This window comes from Rattus norvegicus, chromosome 4, assembly GCF_021556685.1.
Source record: "Rattus norvegicus strain SHRSP/BbbUtx chromosome 4, alternate assembly SHRSP_T2T, whole genome shotgun sequence".
NCBI lineage: Eukaryota > Metazoa > Chordata > Mammalia > Rodentia > Muridae > Rattus > Rattus norvegicus.
The window spans coordinates 18,507,318-18,527,324 of record NC_141537.1 but is presented as its reverse complement, the minus strand read 5'-3'; the positions used below and the strand labels follow the sequence as shown (position 1 = coordinate 18,527,324).

The following is a 20,007-nucleotide window of genomic DNA, read 5'->3' as shown; positions in this document are numbered from 1 at the left end:
AGGAGACATTAGGACACGTCTTTGTGAGTGTGTGTGTGTGTGTGTGTGTGTGTGTTTCATTTGAGAATCCAGAGCATTTTGGCAGGTGGTAAGGAACACACACCATCACTGGAGAGGTGATTTGGGTAGCGATATTTACTAATACAATACAGGAAGTACTGCAAGTCGCCCCATTTCAATAAACCTAATCTAGTTAATCCCTCTAAGACATATCCAGAGGATAACTCAGTCTGTATAAATCTTCACAGTCATCTAAGTGGCTTGTCTTCTACAGTACTCTAGATTGTAGCCTGTAGAAAACATCAACGATACCATGATACCATTAAATGACAACATTCTCTCTTGAATTTTCTAGACGCTGCTTCGAAGGCACAGAAGTAGTGTGTGTGTGTGTGTGTGTGTGTGTGTGTGTGTGTGTGTGTGTGTGTGTATGTGCATGTGTGTGTCTGTGTGTGTGTGTGTTTGTATGTGTGTGTGTATGTGTGTGTGTGTGTGTGAGAGAGAGAGAGAGAGAGACAGAGACAGAGAGAGAGAGACAGAGAGAGAGAGTTTTGAAAACCCTACATGGACGTAATATGAATTAAAAATTCAGCAACTGACTGAAACGTTGACTTCTCATATTCCGTTCCACAGACTCTTCATAATAACTTCTTTAATCAAACCCTTCATTTTCTAAGTGGATGGAACTTTCTCATTTTTACAGATTCATGACCAGAGTTTTAGATTACAGACATTAAATACCTTAAACTGATTAGCAGAAAAATACAACATGAATGGAAAAATCTTTTGTCCCCTATTAGGAATCTTGAATTTAAAAAAAAAAGGTGTATTTTAACACTCAGAGCTGTGTCATCTTCTGACTGTCACACATGGTATTCTGAACCTTTGCAAAACTACTACAAGAGGGAAAAGCCCAAAGAGAAATAAGGCAATTTCAGCAACAGAAGATCTGTCAGGATCTGAAAATGCAAGTCATTGTCAACAACTCAGACTCATTTAAGTTATGTTCAAGTTCTTATTTGAGTCATGCATACAGTCAGAAAATAGCAGGAAGAATCGTCTGATCCAGAAGAATAAGGTATCTCATGGCCTTGAGGCACAAAAAAGGAAGGCAAGTTTGAAGATGAAAGGGGGGGGTGTAATAATTACACAAGTAGCCATGACTGGTTTTATTTACTGAAGTGATCTACCTAACTCATAGCAGGTATTGAGGGCCAGGTTAAAATATTGGACTTGTTTCCAAATGTAATGGAATGCTAGTTGAGAAAGTTATTAAGTGGGAGCTTTCAAGAATAGTGAGTGTATAACTTGCCATCTAGACCATGAGTGTTTCAAGAATCAAAGGGGCATTATTGGCAATTACGCTGGAAAAACAGGCACAGACTGGGTCTGTCTGTGCTGAGCTGCAGTGAGACTGGTTCTTCATAAAGGCCCCTGTATGTTTGTTAAGCTTCTCCCTTATGCAATGCCTGGGAAATCCATTTTGCGTCACAGTCGCCTTTCCCTGGCCAGACTTACTGAATAGGGCTGCTTCCCTTGGTCCTGCTTTCATCCATGTGCTACTTTAGTTCCTTTGCTGTAATCTCATTCATCCACCAAAAACCAGAAGAAAGAACCTTTTATCTTCTGCATGAACCATGCATGATCATACTTTCTGCACCAAGCCTCCAAGCCCTGGTTAAGAACGGCACCACTAGGCTGTGTCAGACTTGAGCACCAGTTGCTTGCAATGTGTCTTTGAGTTTTTGAAAGGGGCAAAGAAAATTCAATACACTGAAGCATTTACAATGCCTCTTTAATTCTGCACAGACTCCTGTGCAGGGCAAGAACATACCAGAACTCCAAGGGTGCTGTGTCTTTACGTCTAGTAAAAGGGGGTGGGGCTCTCTAGTTCTACTCACAGTTAAGAACTATCTTCACTTTGCAAATATTCCAGTCTCGTGACTTGGTTTAGGATGATCAGTGAAATTCATTGAATTTCAAGGCTTTGAGGGCTGGATACAGGAGTTTTCAATAGAAATTGAGTGAGGTGAGTGTTTAAAGTTGCATGCCTTACTCTACTGATGAGCCCACATATGGCTGCTATTTGGGGCTGTTAATTTTGAGCAAATGTGATTTTAACAACCTGCCTGCGGCTCTCTGTTTACATTAGGAATTAAGAACTATAATTTTACCGAGCTGCCCTTTCAACTCCTTATCTACTCTTTTTTTTAACCAAAGGGACAGGTAAAATTCAGTTTCTAACCCAGTTTCAAAACACTGAGCCTCAAGGAGCCTTCTCTACTACATAAAAATCTAAAACAAGACACCAGAAGAGGAAATTATCCTGTCAGAGTCACTATCTCTGAAGTGAAAAGCACCAAAAGCTTTGAAATTTGTCCTTGCTTTCTGTCCGAGGCTCAGTAGAAGTTTCTCCTAGACTTTCTGCAGGCTCCATAAAAGCAATAGAACAAAGGGCGGTGGGGTTAAGTTGTCGCAAGAGCTTATCTTCTTACCTGCATCTTGTACTTGTGCAAATCATCTAGCCTACAGTGCTAAGCGGGCCATAAGTATGTGCTGAATAAATAAACTGCTGGCATAGCCTGAGCTTTAAATATAATTAATGAGTAACCATTATATCTGCCTCTAACTGGGAAAGACCTGGGAATTGATTTCCACCGCAATAATTCTTTACCTAATCAGGACTTTTATAAAAGACAAAAGGCAGTGTAGTATTCTTAGAAAATGATTTCCCTTAGTAGGGAGTGTGAGTAATGTTTATCATTCATAAAACGATCCCCATGCATTCTACCAAGATAACATATCTGAACACATGAATACATTTTCAATGATGAACACTCTTCACAATATAGTTACACCACCTCTCAACACTAAATTATTACTATTGCTGGTCTAAATGACTTCTCATGTGGTTAGGAATATTGCATTACTGACAGACATAATATGTTGCACACTGACCCATATTCTCATTGCTGGAATGATATTTTCAATACTGCAGGCTGGGGAGCTTATCTTGCTAGGGACTCTGTTGTCCTCTCAGTTTTATTTACATTCTCAAGGCTCACAATGATTTCTTTTATGCAGAAATCTCCATCTGAGCTTTGGCGTAAACTACATTACAGTAATTTTCCATCAAGTACATCTACTATAATGTGGCGATCGGGGCAGAAATATGTATTTCTTAATGCTCTTTCCCAGGAGATTTTTCTCAGGAACTTGGAGACCCCTGCTGCCCTTTGTGGAGCCACGGAGTTTTCTAAGTTTTCTAGCACTACAAACTGTGTCCTCAGCCAAGCTCGTTCTCAATCATGTCAGCATGTGCTGAAAAACAATGCCACAGACACGATGCTGTGCCAAAGGATGTTATCATTATTGGTATTTAAAGGAAGTTCAGGTCAGCCTCATTTGTGGCCTTGTTTAGAGACAGTCCTTACTGAAAAGAGCAATGTCTTTCCTTCACTGTAATACAATAATTAGGTCAGCCATTTCCTGTGAAACAAAGCCACTGAGCTATGGCTCCTCATATGGATCTACATAGAAAGAGAAGATAGATTCTTGGGGTATTCTTTTTATGAATGGAATTCTCATGGCTTTGAACTCTCTCCTTTTCCTTGCCCATAGTTCCCAAGCTCAGTTATCTCTACTCACAGTAACTTAAAGTAGCATTTTAACAAAATACCCTGGGTTTCCATCACAGAAGTGACAGCTGGGAAGTAAATCTTCCTGGATAACAGCTGTCAACTGCCAAAGGGCTGCAGATAATTAAATCTGAAAGTGCTTTATGGTCAGAAGAGCCAGATAAAACTCCCAGACCAGAAAGGCCTTTAAGTTGATGTGGTTACCGCCCCCTCTGGCACCAACTTAGTTCACTGGTGAAGCAGGTAGAGAAGACCTGCAAATTGCACTCAGTATTTATTTCCTAGCTAGGATCATATGCTGGATTTTATTTTAATGCAGACTGGGCCACAAAGTGGAGAAAGAACCTAAGGAGGTAGGGAAGGCAGAGGAAGGAAGGAGAAAAGGGAGGCCTTGGAGAAACTAACTACAATATGTTATATATAAACTGTAGTAGCCAGGTGAGAGGGTGACATGGGCTGTAAATACAAGATAGAACTGTTAGCAAAACAGCCTACTCAAGGTTTCTAAAAATATACAGATGTTTTGGCTGTGAATTAGTCCACCAAATGTGCTAGTCCGTGTTTTCTCTGTAACTATTAACCCAAAGTTAATATTACTAATTTCATAATAACAGGAACTTTAACATGTTTACTCATTTAAAATCTCTCCATATGTTAATTCATTTGGTTTCCATGGGGAACATTCATTAGATGTTACTGTTGCAATAGGAACATGTGTATACACAGACATTGATATATACACATATGTACGTATTTAGCAATAATAATCCAAAATAGAGTCCATTATGTAAGTGCGAATGGGAAAGGCTAGAGGGAGACATAGGAGGAGACAGGACAAAGGACAAAGTGATGTAATTATATCTAATTAAAACACAAACAGAATTTAAACATTAAAAGGAAAGTTAGCTGAGCAACCCATACAGAAGCCATGGAGCACCCATTAGTGAGCAGTGCTTCTCCACAGTCTATGCCTCAGTTCTTGGCTTCCTTTTCCTGCTTTGGCTTTTCTTAATGCTAGCAGATGGAAATGTAAGAGAAATAAATAATCTTATACACACACACACACACACACACACACACACACACACACACACACGCACGTACACACACACACACACACACATGCACACACACATGCACACACACCATAAAATCTAAACTCTTACTCATTTACTGAAATGGAGGCACAGGAAGTTTACTTTGTTTATTTTTAAGCACAGCCATATATCTGATTTTGTTATCATTCCACACTATTGACTGACCATATGTGAACTATATCACAGCACCATTCTGAAGTGGCGAACTTAACAATCCTGGCTAAATCTGAGTCTGCTTGGCCTTCCCATGAGGTGTTCTGATGCTCATAGATGGGATCCTTTACTTCCTACAACAATCTTTACTGTGTTTCATTTTGCTGAAAGGCAAACTGTGGCCATCAACAATCATTCTCGAAAAATGACTTGTGGTCTATGCCTACAAATGTAAAATTAATATTTCATGAAATCAGAAACCTTAGAAAGCGCCTACTTTCAAAGCTCGCCACTGTGTAAGATCATCCGCACAGGACAAAGGAATATAGGAAAGTCTGAAAAGAAGTCTTAGGTTTTGTATCTGAGCCTCTTGTCTGCAGAGAAAGCTGCCTGCGACATGAATGTTGATTTCCGTATTGTCTCGGTGCCTTCTGGCTTTCAGTGTTCCGCTCACAGACAGATAGTCAATGCAAAAGGAGCAGATTAATGGACTCGAGTCACTGATCATTGGGAGGTTATAAATCTGAGGATGCAAATATCTGGATCTAGGCTTTCCGTTCGACATATTCATAGATATATTGTCATTCAAATGGCATTGCCTCTTGAAGAAGAAACAGGAAAAGAATCATTTCCAAGTAAAGTATATTAAGGCAATGGAAATTGCTTTGAGGAAAAGTGTCAGTTCTTCAGTTATTTGGAGATGGTACTAAAACAGCGAATGCACTGAATTTGAGGATAAAGCATAAATAAGAAGTAGCACATTCTTCATGCCATCGATGTCTCTTCCTACTAACTGCAGATATTTAAATGTACTTTAACTGGCTGATGACTTTTGCCAATAAATTTGAGATTCTCGCAAATGAGAATGATTTCTGAATCTCACAGATCAGCGTAAAGTTTTCCTTGCTGATTTCTTTCAGCAGAAAATCAAAAATTAAAAATCTATGCTAACAAATATTACTTTTAAGTTGATTTTTAAATTTAATTTTTAAGAACTTGGCTTATGAATATTTCATCACTTGACTTCCTCCCTCCTCACTCTCCAACTTCCCCCATATCCTCCACTTCTGAACTCATGTTCTTATCCTCTTTAATTGTATACACACAGACACAGAGAGAGAGAGAGAGAGAGAGAGAGAGAGAGAGAGAGAGAGAGGGAGGAGAGGGAGAGAGAGAGAGGAGAGAGAGAGGAGAGAGAGAGAGAGAGAGAAAGAGAGAGAGAGAGAGGTCACAGATGTGCACACACACATTTAATGTTGCTTGTCTGTATATGTCCAAGGATGACTACTTTATATTGAAAAACCTATGTGGGTGCTTATTAGTAGAACAGATTGAGTCTTCCTTTCTTGATAGCCACGGACCACCAGTAGCTGTTCATCTAGTGGGAGGAGTTTGTGGAGCTCCCTTAGTTCATGTTGAAATGTCAATCTGTGTCACAGGTGCTCACTCAGGTCAGGCACTTACATTGTTGGGAGTCTTTGGCTACGTTTTCCTTGTCTAGAGGGTACTTTCTAGCAACAGGCATCCTGGTCCTATGGTATTATGATGTTTCTTCCTCCCCTTTTATAATGTGATTTATGCCTTAGGTGGAGAAGTTGCAGTTCTGATGTATAAATGCTGTTAGACACCACATGGACACTTATTCTCAGCATTTTGACCAGTTGTGGATCTCTGGAGTAGTCTCTATCTGTTGCACAAAGCTTATTTAAAATAGAATAAAAGCTACACTAACTATTGACAATGCGGTTAGAAATTATATTAGCTTAGGGAAATGACTAGGCTCTCCTATTTAATCCATGGCTTCTCCAGCCACAAGTAGGTTGCAAAGTTTCCAGTACTGGGTGTGGATTCCCCCTTAAGTCTAGTTTGAAAGCTATTGGTTATCCTAAAGTTATAAATGGAAATGTTCGTATCATAGAAGATAAGTTTATGTTTAATTTTGCTTTTTTGGTAAAAACTTATCTAAGAATTTTCCATTAGATCGTAACATTATAGAGACAATGCACCCTGTTTAACATTTCTTGTTCCCTATTTCAGAGCTTCGAGAAACCAAAACCTCTGAATACTTTAGTCTGTCCCACCAGCAGTTAGACTACAGAATATTACTGATGGATGAAGATCAAGACCGGATATACGTGGGGAGCAAAGACCACATCCTGTCCTTGAATATCAACAATATCAGTCAAGAACCTTTGAGTGTAAGTTTATCATTTTCTTGAAGGAAATCTTGACATAGTTATTTAAAATAATTCACTATATTAAATATAATATCTAATGGATTATAAAACCAGAAACTCCCAATCACATGGAGAAACACACACACACACACACACACACACACACACACACACACACACATACATGTAACTTTTTACTTTACAACTGAAACATATTTAGTTCAGTTCCTCCCATTTGGTTTAAAAAGTTTTAGAAATCCATTTAAACTGCAAATGAATGAAAAAATATGTCTTGTATATTCATGTATTTAGAAGAAAAAAGAGTGAGTTGAGGACAATTTCTCATGAAAAGCCTGGTTGGGGTAAAGGAAGAGGTACTATATCATCTGTGTGTATCCACATATTGTGAGGAATAATGCTATTAGCTGCATTGATAGTTGAATGACTATTTGACCTACATTTACCATTTTACTTTTACAGTAGGAAAGCAAAATTAAGCATCAATGGAGTAAGAGCAAAACTGTGTTCACTCTATTAAAAGAGTAAAACTATCTAAGTTTATTACAGACAGTACACTTCACATTCATTATATTAAAGACTGACTGCTCAAGAAGTATTTTTTTTCTGCCACACATGAGCCAAGGCAGCAGTGATTTCGAATGTTAGCATAGTGCTTCAGTTAGACTCTGTGGTTTCATTTCGTGTGTTACATTGTTGAGGTACATGGAGGCCTACTCTAAGGAAATCTGTCAGTCTGGCAGTGTGCTTCACCAAAAGTAGCATTAAGCTAAGATAGCCACATAAGCATAATCCAGAATGATATAAGCAATTCGTAAAACTGTAAGTCCAAAGGTCAAATGTGGATTGTACTTTGCACATTTATCTTTACAATACTTAAAAATACAATTATAAATTTCCATGTGTTATTGAAAAGTTTTTGTTAAAGAAAAACGAATTGCATAAGCAAAACATAGACAGTATAGTAACACAATAGCCCAATGACCTGAATTCAGAAGGTATAGGAAGAATTGAAAAACAAAACTAGTAACACCTTAAAGAAATTTGATAGCTAAAAGCAAACTAAGAATATGGTGTTAGTATGTACCTGAATGGGATTATACCAATTTTCTTTTTCTTTCTGAGCAGGTTTTCTGGCCAGCATCAACAATCAAAGTTGAAGAGTGCAAAATGGCTGGCAAAGATCCTACAGTAAGTAGTTGAAGCACACACAGACACACACACGCACACACACACATACACACACACACATGCAAGCATACATATACACACATGCACTCACACATGCATACACACACGCACACACACTCACATACACACATGTACATGCAGACACACATACACACATGCACACACACACAATACATGTACACACAGAACCCCTCTTTGTATACATCATATACATACAACTATCCCCACCATGCAAATTCATGCTACACACCACCCATATACATGCACACATAGACATTGACACACTCACACATACACACGCACGCACACACACACACACAGAGAGAGAGAGAGAGAGAGAGAGAGAGAGGGAGAGAGAGAGAGAGAGAGAGAGACTAACTATTTAGTCTTCAGATGTACAGTTTGAGAACAGCTGAATCTGAGATTAGTGGTGTTGGCAGGACTAATGTTGAAAGTGTAAATGTGGCGGGACTGGAATCCTCATGCAATCTGTAACTTTAGAATTCCTGACTGGTTAAACTTTCCTGCCTTTCTTCATTATTTAACGCAGACATTTTTAGTGATTGATTTCACCAATAAATCTTATACCAAGTGGCTCTAAGCTACAGAATTCTCAGCTGGCCACAGAAATACTGATGCTGGGAGTATCTGAAGTAACTCCTGGATACCATGGGAACCATTCTTAAGGTTCTTGGTGAAAAAATATAGTCATGAGCCTGCACATTCCAGATAAATAGTCAACAATGATGAATAGTACATTTGTCAATTAAAACAATTACAAACCACAACCAAAGCGGAGATACATATTGACAGATGTGCACTGTAACACTTGTGCAAACTGGATTCCCTTAAGTGGACTTCAGTGCAAGGACTCAAGTAAGGATTCCATTGATTTCTGTGAATGACTTACTCTATGGACACTAAATTATTCTTGAATAGAACATAAGAAATTCATGGAGCTAATCTTTGATGAACACAATCATGGAAATATATATTACATATATATCTATTACATATACATATATATATATATATGCTTCAAATCATGAAAAAAATACCATGATGACAATGGTATCAAAAATATGCCTATCTTCCCACAAATAATTTGGTAAAAGTTTCCTCTTTCCATTTATCCTTACTCTCAATTATTTATTTGATAAAGAACATTAAACATCAATTGTATATCTAGCAAAATTCTAGTAATGAAAAGCATAATTTGTGTGAACAGAGACTTAGTTTTGTTTTTCTTTACTTTGTCTATTTGAAAAGGGTTGATGTATTTTAAATGAGCAAGAAGATGCAAATTAAGGCATGCAATGACATAAAATTATTGTGTAGGAAAACTAGTATACTTACACTTACATATCCATGTTTGAGATCATATTAAGTATCAGCATCAATTTTTTTTTGTCTAGAAAAGTCTGACCGAGCACATTGCATTTGAGACAAGAGGTGCTAAAAGGATTGATGTGTGTATGAAGCCTTGAAAGTAACTGCTCCACAGAGGTGTTGGGACAGGCCATTCACCAGGGAGTCTAATCCGTAGTGAAATGGAACTTTCTCAATGTGACCAACTCTTTAGCCAGTCACAGACACAGACTTCTGTAAAGCATTGGATCTTCTAGAGCAATGCATCTCAGTCGGTGGGTTCTGACTACTTAGGTGGGGAGTCAGACTTCACAGGAATCGTGTAAGGCCATTGGAAGATGCAGATATTTATGATATGATTTATAATGGGAGCAAAATTGCAGTTATGAAGTAGCAACAAAGATAATTTTAAAGTGCATGTGTGGGGGTCACTGGAACATGAGGAACTTTTTAAAAGGGTGGCAGCAATAGGAAGGTTGAGAACCGCAGCTCTAGAGTGGAAAGTCTCTCAGTCATATTCCACAAGAGTTCCTGAAAATCATTTCCAGGAGTGAGCCAGACCTAAGTCTTGCATCTTCAATTTTGCATTTCATCCAGTTAACAGAACAGAAAAGGGGTAGCAGAAACATGATCATGCAGGTGCAGTGTAATGGAACCCTATGGGTGAAAGTCCAGGGGTGAAGATCTGTGCATTTTCTTGGCCATCCAGAGAAGCAACAGAATGGAGGGCAGTCCTGTGGAGAAAGGTGGTCTCCTGGGGGTGTTCTTTCAATAATTACACATGAGCTGCACAATTTTCGTTTACTCCCTGAGGAAACGACTTTCTCCCTGGTGCACGTCTGATCATGTCTTGCCCTTCACCACAATAATATCCGATGGCGATGTTATTGACTTTCCTGGTGCTTTGTTCAGGAGGGTTTGCATTTCTAATTCACAGTAATTGCTACAGGGAGAGTATGTAGACTGTAATACTGCTGCATATTCAGTTTCCAAATAGTCATTTCGAGGCTTTTCTAAAGTGTCTTCACCAAGTCACTTGGCCACTTTCTCCCTTTGGTGAAATAGAAACTTATTGTTATATGTTTTGTAATGATTAAAAGTTATTTGATAAAATCTTCACTATACGCCTACATTTCCCCATAATTTTATTGTGCTGTCAATCACAAGCATGGGTATTGTTAATTCTTCTGTATGACTCAATAGGTATACACATGGGAAGCCATCTATGGAGAGATCTGTTCTATGAACGCTGATGACTAAACTGAACAGGTTTTGCTAAAAATTATTGAGTCCTGGGAAACAGTAATCCTTGAAATTCTTTCAACTACCTACTCTACCTGTGTAGGAAAAGAGAAAATCCAACAAATACATTCCCTATGGGTGCAGCCCTTGCCAAGACCTCTTGTTAATTTGACTTAATAAGAAAAGGCCAGAAAGAACAAAACAACCAGCAATAGATAAAATGAACATTGTATAGACAACATATTGTGTATTATTTCTCAATGATACCAAGTGTTTGCAAATATATTCACACCATTAAAGTACTTGCCATCTAATTCTATATTTCACTTTTAAACCATAGAAATTTACTATTTTTATTAGTTTGTTAAGAGTTTCAAACATGTTTTGGTTTGGTTGTATTCATTCTTCTTTAACTCTTTCTCAATTCACCCTTATAAAATTCACACACGGGCTGGAGAGATGGCTCAGCGGTTAAGAGCACCCGACTGCTCTTCCAGAGGTCATGAGTTCAATTCCCAGCAACCACATGGTGGCTCACAACCATCTGTAAAGAGATCTGATGCCCCCTTCTGGTGTGTCTGGAGACAGCTACAGTGTACTTATATGTAATAAATAAAATAAATCTTAAAAAAAAAGTATGTGTGTGTAAAAAAAAATTCACACACACACACACACACACACACACGGAGAGAAAGAGAGAGAGAGAGAGAGAGAGAGCACTAACAACAAATAAAGAAAAAAGTCTATGATTTTCAAAGAGAATACAGGCAAATGTAAATAGGAAGTATTGGAGAAAGGAAAAGAAGGGAGGAAATGATGTGAATACATTAATCTCAAAAAAAGAGGGAAACATTAGCAAGACATCTTTGGTATTTATTTCTACTAAAATCTTCAATACCAAATCTTTCCCATGTTAGCATTATGAACAGGACTAGTACTAATCTGTGAAGGACACATGGCCTGCCCAAATCAAAATGTTCCTACTCTTTTATTAATATATTGCTCAAAAAATGTTATTACTGTCGTTTTACTGCTACAAAATTTGAACTATAAATCTTTATAACTGACTTGGAAAAAGTTGAGGCCATGGTTCAAATCCAGGTATTGTTTTTTGAGCTTCTTATTTGTTATTATTTAATCCTATCAGTATCTCTCCTGTGTATGTGGAGAAAAAGACTCAGTGACATACCAGGTCCCATATTGCATGGCATGGGATTCTATAATTCAATGTAATCCTAGTGCACTCCAAAATTAAAAAAAAACCCACCAACGCATGTACTTGCTTTTCTTTGTATCCTTTTATTTACTTTTAATTACAGGCATGTGTATATGTCAGTGTGTGTTTATGTGCATGTGAGTGCCTCCCTGCTGAGACCAAAAGATGATTTCCAATCTAATGGAGCCAGAACTATACCTGGTTGTCAGTCAGTTAATATCAGTGCTGGAGACCAAACACAAATCTTCCGGACAAGTCACCGGGCTATCACCCTAGTCCCGTGACTTTTTTGGTTGATTGTATTGTTTTCATTTGGAAAATTCTCTTATTATGCATCTTGACTATCAAGATTATTATGCAAAACCAAGTTGAAATTATATTTATTCTAAAACTTCATACAGACATCATATATGAATGGATTTATGCATGTATGTATTAGTGCAGAACCCTATGATGACTTCATGGACCTTACTACAGGATATATATATATATATATATATATATATATATATATATATATATATATAAAATATCAAGTGTCCCTAACCCTAGTCTTAATAGATATTTGCTGAAAGGAATTTACACAGCTGTTCAGGTAAGAATTGATAAGGTCAGAAAATGATGCTGTGCAATGAGAGAGCAGAGCTCAGAGATAGTGACTGTCAATGGTCACCTCACCTGTTCAGCATCGTTTGAATATTCTATAGAGGAGGAGGTGGGAGGGGCACAGAATATCACAGGGTAGAAATCTCTCTGCTAATAGTGAAACTGTTAGAGAAAATAAGGACAATAGTAGTGGCCACAATCCCAGGCTGAGGTGAAGACCCTATTTACTCTCTTGGAGATAAACTTCCTTATTAGTAAATTAAAATTCAGCAACTTAATTGAAGCATTACTGTTAGAATAAATGCAATCAGAGTATATGGATGGAGGAGACTGAAATGTTAATAAGATTAAAAATGCTAAGGTTGCATAAATATTAATAACCAAGAATTAAAACTGTGAACTGTGAAATAAAAACGTGGGCTCTTGATCTATGATATATGGTAAAATGGAAAAAGATGTGGATTAATTGTTATACCTGTGTTTGAAACTGTGGATACCCATCTGATTGAAGGCTACCAAAGTCTCTTTGGCTTATTTTTCTAAAGGAAACTGAGATGCAAAATTAAAAAAATGATTCATGTAAACTCATTAAGAAAATTATACTGAATATTCAATACATCTCTGTTATAAAGTGAAACACTAAGTGTCCTGGGAAATAATAAAAGTAAGATGTAGAAAATAATTACTTCCAAGTTTTTTAGCACACAAGAAAGAGACTATTATTGATAATAGACATATGCATGGAGTGAAATGAATATAGTTCTGAGTGTGAAAATATATTGTTGACTTTTTCCTTTTACTATAGCAACAATTTATCTAAGTCAGTTGTCTGCAGAGCCCAAGATAGAGCAGATGGAAACTTCCCTTTCTAAGTTTTCACTGAATTATATCGTATTGGAAGTTAATCTATAGAGAATTCTAGAGTGACTGAGCATGCATGTGAGAAAGATAAGCACACATCTCTTTGCTCACAACTCTTACCACAGACATGTTACATACACAGCACACTTCAGCCTTGTGGTTTATTCCAGGTGTTATGTTATCATCTCTGGTTATATAATTAACTTCCGACTACCTCTAAAGAGAGACGTCAAGAATTAACACTGTATATTTAACACAGACTTTTCCTGTCTTAACGTTATTGTGTATAGTCTGGATTTTAAGGATTAATTTCTTTGACATTAGAATTAAAGATTTATTAATAATTCATAGTAGAAACATCTGCTTAGAATTCCACACGCAAAAAGAAATACATACTTCCTGACAAGTAGAAATGAATATAAAATTGATGGAATGTATAAGGTAATATAAATTTTTAATCAAGTTTAGCTTTTATTGTAGCACTTTGTTTTACTGTGTAGTAATATAAATACTAGACATTTGATGGACCCAGAATCAATAAAAAAGAAACACGTATTATAGTCTATATAGGAAGATAATACCATTAAATTTGATATATTTATAGCCTTTATTAAACAAGAAAGTCTCACCTCAGATGATAAAATTGTTTTCAATAAAGTTCTTGGTGAGAAAAATGACTTTGTAAAGGGGACATCATTCTGTCTCAGGCTTGGTTAATTTATAATCAGCAAAAGTAATGAGCTTATCAACTTCAGAGTTTGGAGTGATTAATTTGGCCACGAAGAACTTACAGACTCCTGAAAGGTCACAGATAATTTAAAAGCACAGTAATGACACCTTTGCCCATTTATTTAAACTAGAACCAGCTGAGAAACCAAAAATTAAAAATCATATTCGGTGGGGACAATGGGTAGAAAGAATGATTCCACTGTCCAGTCTGAGGTGGTTTTCATGTATTAATTAGAAAAGGTAGCCACGATTATCATGGTGAAGTCATGACAATATGGAATATGAATGAGTATAACTTCACTTCAGATATGTTTATGTAGTGTATTTGTGTATGAGCTAGTTATATTTCTGCATTGCTGTTTTGCATTTATCTATCCTTCATCTATCTGTCTGTCTGTCTGTCTATCTGTCTATTCACTTGTGCATGATTTCTGTGAGTAAGTGAAAACACTAATGGAAGTCTGAGAATGAATTTTCAAAGGTTATTTTTCTAGTTGAACACTGTACTTTTGGGGGAATGAAACTCAGGTCTTCAGACTTGGTGACAATAAATTTCCCGATGATCCACCTTGCCGGCTGGATACTGTATGCCTTCATTTCTGATCTTGATCATATAAAAACGTGAGGTTGTAAAACTATGGAGCATAAAACCGTACGTAAGCTCATCTCAGGTGACAGTTGAGCTGTTCAAGCATTAACATGCACACAGCAAGTCTGAGGACCAGGCTTCAGCCCAGAGAACCCACGTTAATGCTAGGCTGGGTGGACTTGCTACACAGCCAGCTGTCATTCCAGTGCTCAGTTTATCCATATCAGTGAGTTCTGGATTCAACTCAGAGACTCTGCCTGTGTGAATACCGTGAAGAGTGATTGAAAAAGACTCCCCACATCAATACCAAGCCTCCACACACAAGCACACATGTGCGATTGTGCATAATCACAACCACCTGCCCACGCAAACATGTGATGTAACCTCATACAACATGTGAAGCATGACAGTAAAAAATTAGTTATTTTTAGTTATACTGCTTATTCACAAGACAGATGAATGCAATAAACCAGGTTGTTCTCTTATGTGTTTTTTTTAAATGATGTCTCCTAACAATAGCATTGAAAAGGTATGCAATGTGCAGAGGAACATGTCTAAAGTTAGATTCATAAATGTGTTGTGAAGAATAAACTTGAGAGCCCTTTCCACATAGTCTTCAAATCAGGAAAGATCAACTAGAAACAGCAAAGGTTGTGTGGACTTCCACTTGGTCCAACTGAGCTCTGTAAGAGTAGAGGGCTTTGTGTGTTCTAGACACTGAAAATGCCCAGAATTCTGAGATCACCAGCTTAAGTTTGGTAAACCTCAGTTGAGGTATTTCTTCAGTAAAAGTGCTGTGGCCATCTACAAGTAGCTGAATTATTCAGGATGCCAGATTTCAACATCTGCTTTCTTATTCTGTAAAGTAAATGGGTGTTTCCAGGTTGCCATTGCAAGGTGCACACAGTTTCTCCAGGGTATAGGTTACAGCAGAGGTCACCTTCCGCATCAAATCTCAGTTAGTAGTGCTGCTGTAGCTAGGAGGAAGATGTGGCCCCGCTAAATACCTTTCTTTTGCCAGCACGGCTGTGGGAATTTCGTCCGCGTTATTCAGACCTTCAACCGTACTCACTTGTATGTCTGTGGGAGTGGAGCGTTCAGCCCAGTGTGCACCTACCTGAACAGGGGAAGGAGGTCAGAGGTAAGCTTGTCAGTTCTTACTTGTCAATTTCCGTGTTACTGCCAGAAACTTGATGGAATTTTAGACTTAAAGATTGGGGAACATCAGTGATAGTAAATATCTTCATATTTTTAAACACATGAATATATTTTATTTTGATGTCTGTCAAGGCAAGCTAAATTATGCTCACTGAGCCTTCAAGTTAGATGTGTTAACTTGTTTCTAAACCTACAAGCTATAGCATAAAGGAAAACTGTAATTTTGTATTGTCTTAAATATAAAGTATTAAAGTTCCAAAGTAAAGAAATACCATGTTTACACTTGCATATATTTTTATATAAAAATATTTATATATTTTATTTATTATATATTTTATATTTATTTATATTTATGTTATATATATTTCACTTATATTTTATTTTGTTATATTCTTCTGGATATATACTTTAAGATATGTTTGAAATGGGATATTGCATGTTTTCTCAAAATTAACTTTATAAATTGATAAGCCATGCTTTCATTTAAAAGTAACATTTCCTTGTTCGTTCTTACCTTACACTATTATTGCTTAAAGAGATATGATTTATTATGGTGTGGTGTTTGCTGAATACATGTCGAACAGTCAGTTAATGTACCGTCAAACAGAAGGTTGACTACGTTTGAACTGTGCTATCAAAGGCTGGGCTTGATGGCCCAGTACAGCTGCTGACTGTGGAAACCATGCAGAAAACCCATGCAGCCTTCCAGTTTTGACTCTCTATTTCACAAAGCATGGTTATTTTAGAAACAGAATTACTTACAATGAAATTTAGTTTGTTATATAACTTAAATTTAGGAAGTCCAGTTCATAAGTTATATCTTAACTGACTTTTAAAGATCAGAATGGTGGGTATGAAACTCCAGATGTTCCTCTTCATGTACTCTTTGAAGTTATTTTTCTTTAGCAAGTAGCAATGTTTGTTGCTGCTAATGTAGATGGACAAAGATTCCTTTCTATTCTGTTTTATACAATCCATATATACACATATAGAGTTATATGAATAAAAGCCATATGCCCTCCCTTTTTCTCTTCCTTTAATCTGATTTTCATTTTCAGACACAATAACTTCCTTTCTTTAAAGTTACCTCAGTTCTATAACTTCTCAGGTTTCTCCCTTTTTAACTGGAGAACAACGTCTCAGACACATAGCTTCTCCTATCAACTTTTCTTCCAGTTATCTAAGACATGGTCAAACATTTCAAACAGACCTTTTCTTCCACACAATAACAAAACCCGACAGTTGGCCATGTTGATACTCAAATGCTCTTTTTGTTGCTGTGACTCCTTGTACAATTAAATGTCAGCAATAGTGCACCTGTTAGAGTGGTTCACTTGGCTCATTTGCTTTGGCTACTCAGGAACTTTGGTTTCTATGTGAATTTTGTCTGTTTTTCCTTGTTCTGAAATACACATCATTGAAATTTCGATTTGGTTGAATTTGCAGGCCACTTTCAGATATAAAGCCCTTTAAACAATGCTAATTTTGTGGATTGGCAAGCATAGGAGATCTTTTCATTTCTAGTGTCTTTCTAAAATTCTCTCTTCAATATCCTTGTCCGTATTGTAGAGGTGTTTGCCTCTACGGTTAAGCTTATTCTCTTGGTGTTTTGTGAATGGGAGATTCTTCCTAACTTCCTCTCAGCAAGTTTGCTGTTTGTGTATAGAAAAAAAATACTGTTGAGAACATAATGAGAATGGCATTGTACCCACTGCCGACGGGAGTATAAACTTGTATAGCTGCTCAGGATCAACATGGATTTTCTCAAAAGATATAAGTAACACTATTATAACCCAGCTATTCCACATCTGGATCAATACAAAGGATGCTGCTGCCTTGGTTCCTTTTACGTTGCTGTGGTAAAATGCTATACTCTGCCAAATGCAACTTAGTAAAGGGTTTACTCAGCTCATAGTTCCAGGTCACAGGGAAATCACTGCAGGTATAGCTTGAAACAGCTAGGCCCGGAACGGTTGACATCAAAGACAGAGAGAAAAGACTACATATCTTATCTCACGTGTGAGGGGGGTAAAGGAATATCTGAAATATTAAAGCAGGAGGGGAAGAGAATGCCCATTGGGGACACAGGGACAGGTGAATGGACTTGAGGGAGGATTAACCCAGTATGCATGGAAACGCCATAGGAAAGCTAATTCAAAAGTTATTAAAATGAAAAGTATGGACTCAAATGTTACAAAGTTAAATGCAAAAAGACTAACAAAAGAAGGAGGCTTACTGATTAACTGGGGATGAATAGTGCTGAATTCTTAGGAAATAAGTGGAGTCTTATTGCTTCTTGAAGTAGATTACTAATATTTCACTGCATGCTGTCCCAGTGTTGATTGTTAACTAGACTGTAATCATGATCGTGTAGAGAAGATGATGCCAAGTGATGGAAGAGTGGGTCACTAGAGAACACCCAGCCTCTTTTATCAGTTCTTCCTCTGCCAGCAATGCATTGTCTAGGGAAATCTGCTGCTGGCGCTAGGACCACAAGCAAGATTATTCAATTTTCCTGCTTTCTTTCATTTTTAGAATTATTTTCTTCAGAAACCAGATGTGTTAGGTATCAGGAGGCTGAATTTGGATTCTGATTTTTATCTTTCCTTAGCTATTATTGCCTTGGGATAACTCCACTACATCAGACTTCATCTAGCAAAAACAATCTACGTATATATTTTCTTCAAGTAAACAAAACTTCTGGCTATGTATTTTCACCTTACTAGATAAAGCCATTTCTTACTGGTCTCTAAACTCTGACTGTCACAACACAAATTCTCTTAAATTTTAATTGTATCAACCATGATCATTGTGATCACCAGAGGTCAAATGATTACTGTCGGGTACACAGACTTTTCAAAATTAAACTATAATTACACCATTTTCCTTTTTTTCATCTTCCCTCTGCTACAACCTCTCAATTTTATGGCCTTTTATTTAAATAGGGGGCTCCCCTCTAAAACCTATGATCCCACTAGCCACATGTAATCATTTATGTATCAGGCTATGCCTGATTTCCCTTGGGTTAATATGGCTGATATTGAGTCCATATAGACAGGTATTAGTTATCTCTAAGACATAAGTGCTACCATCAAACTTATAGGAATACCTTGGCACAATGGCCATTGTAGTTCATAAGAATTATAACTAGGTGAGACTGATGATTGCTCTCTGAGAAGTTTGCATATCAATTTCTGATACTGTGAAAGCAAGTTCTTAGGGAAGACAATTGCAGGCCAGCGAAGCATGTTGTATCTTTAACTATAAAGAATTACCTACAACTTCTAAGAGGCAACTAGAGGCAATATGTTGTTTGGGGAGGCTCTTGAACTCTTCTGATCAACAATTCAAAAGAACTACTGGGTATTTCATTAGATAGTCTATGACTTGCAAGAGTATGATCACCCAAGTGGGCTAAATTTATTTAATCTCTCTCTCTCTCTCTCTCTCTCTCTCTCTCTCTCTCTCTCTCTCCCTCCACACACACACACACACACACACACACACACACACACACACACATGTGTGATGATATATAAATATATATTAGATATAATATAGAGATAGAAAGATATATATGTATTCACATAGTTTTATAAAAACAGCCTATTTTATTAAGTCAAATATATTACTTTATGTATTTATTCATAAATCTTCCTAAACCAGAAGTATGATCAATCACTTCTGGAACAGAATGCTCGTCATTTTATCTCTACACTCAAAAATATTATGAGACTGAATCAGGGTAGTTTTCAAAAACTTTAACTTGATAATTAAGGTTCTTCATCATCTGATGTATTCCACAAATGTTCTTTTTGCCCTTACAACTTAGTAATAGTCTCTACTAAGTTGATACATGAAACTGTTAGTATCTCTCTTGATAAAATACCTCCTTTAGTGCTGCTTACTGAGTATCATATGACAGATTGAATTTATTGCTCCATAATCTCAAGTCTTTCCTATT

At 37.1% G+C, this 20,007-nt stretch overlaps 1 protein-coding gene across 4 annotated transcripts in view; it reads left to right on the top strand.

The window, feature by feature from the left end:
* The window catches only part of Sema3c (semaphorin 3C), a 163,485-nt gene that overhangs the window by 72,393 nt on the left and 71,085 nt on the right, over positions 1-20,007 (top strand). For all 4 annotated transcript variants that reach the window (NM_001106578.2, NM_001439851.1, XM_087656438.1 and 1 more), the window contains 3 exon segments: positions 6,926-7,086; positions 8,212-8,274; positions 15,907-16,026. In NM_001106578.2, the coding sequence (NP_001100048.1) occupies positions 6,926-7,086; positions 8,212-8,274; positions 15,907-16,026 (344 nt within the window).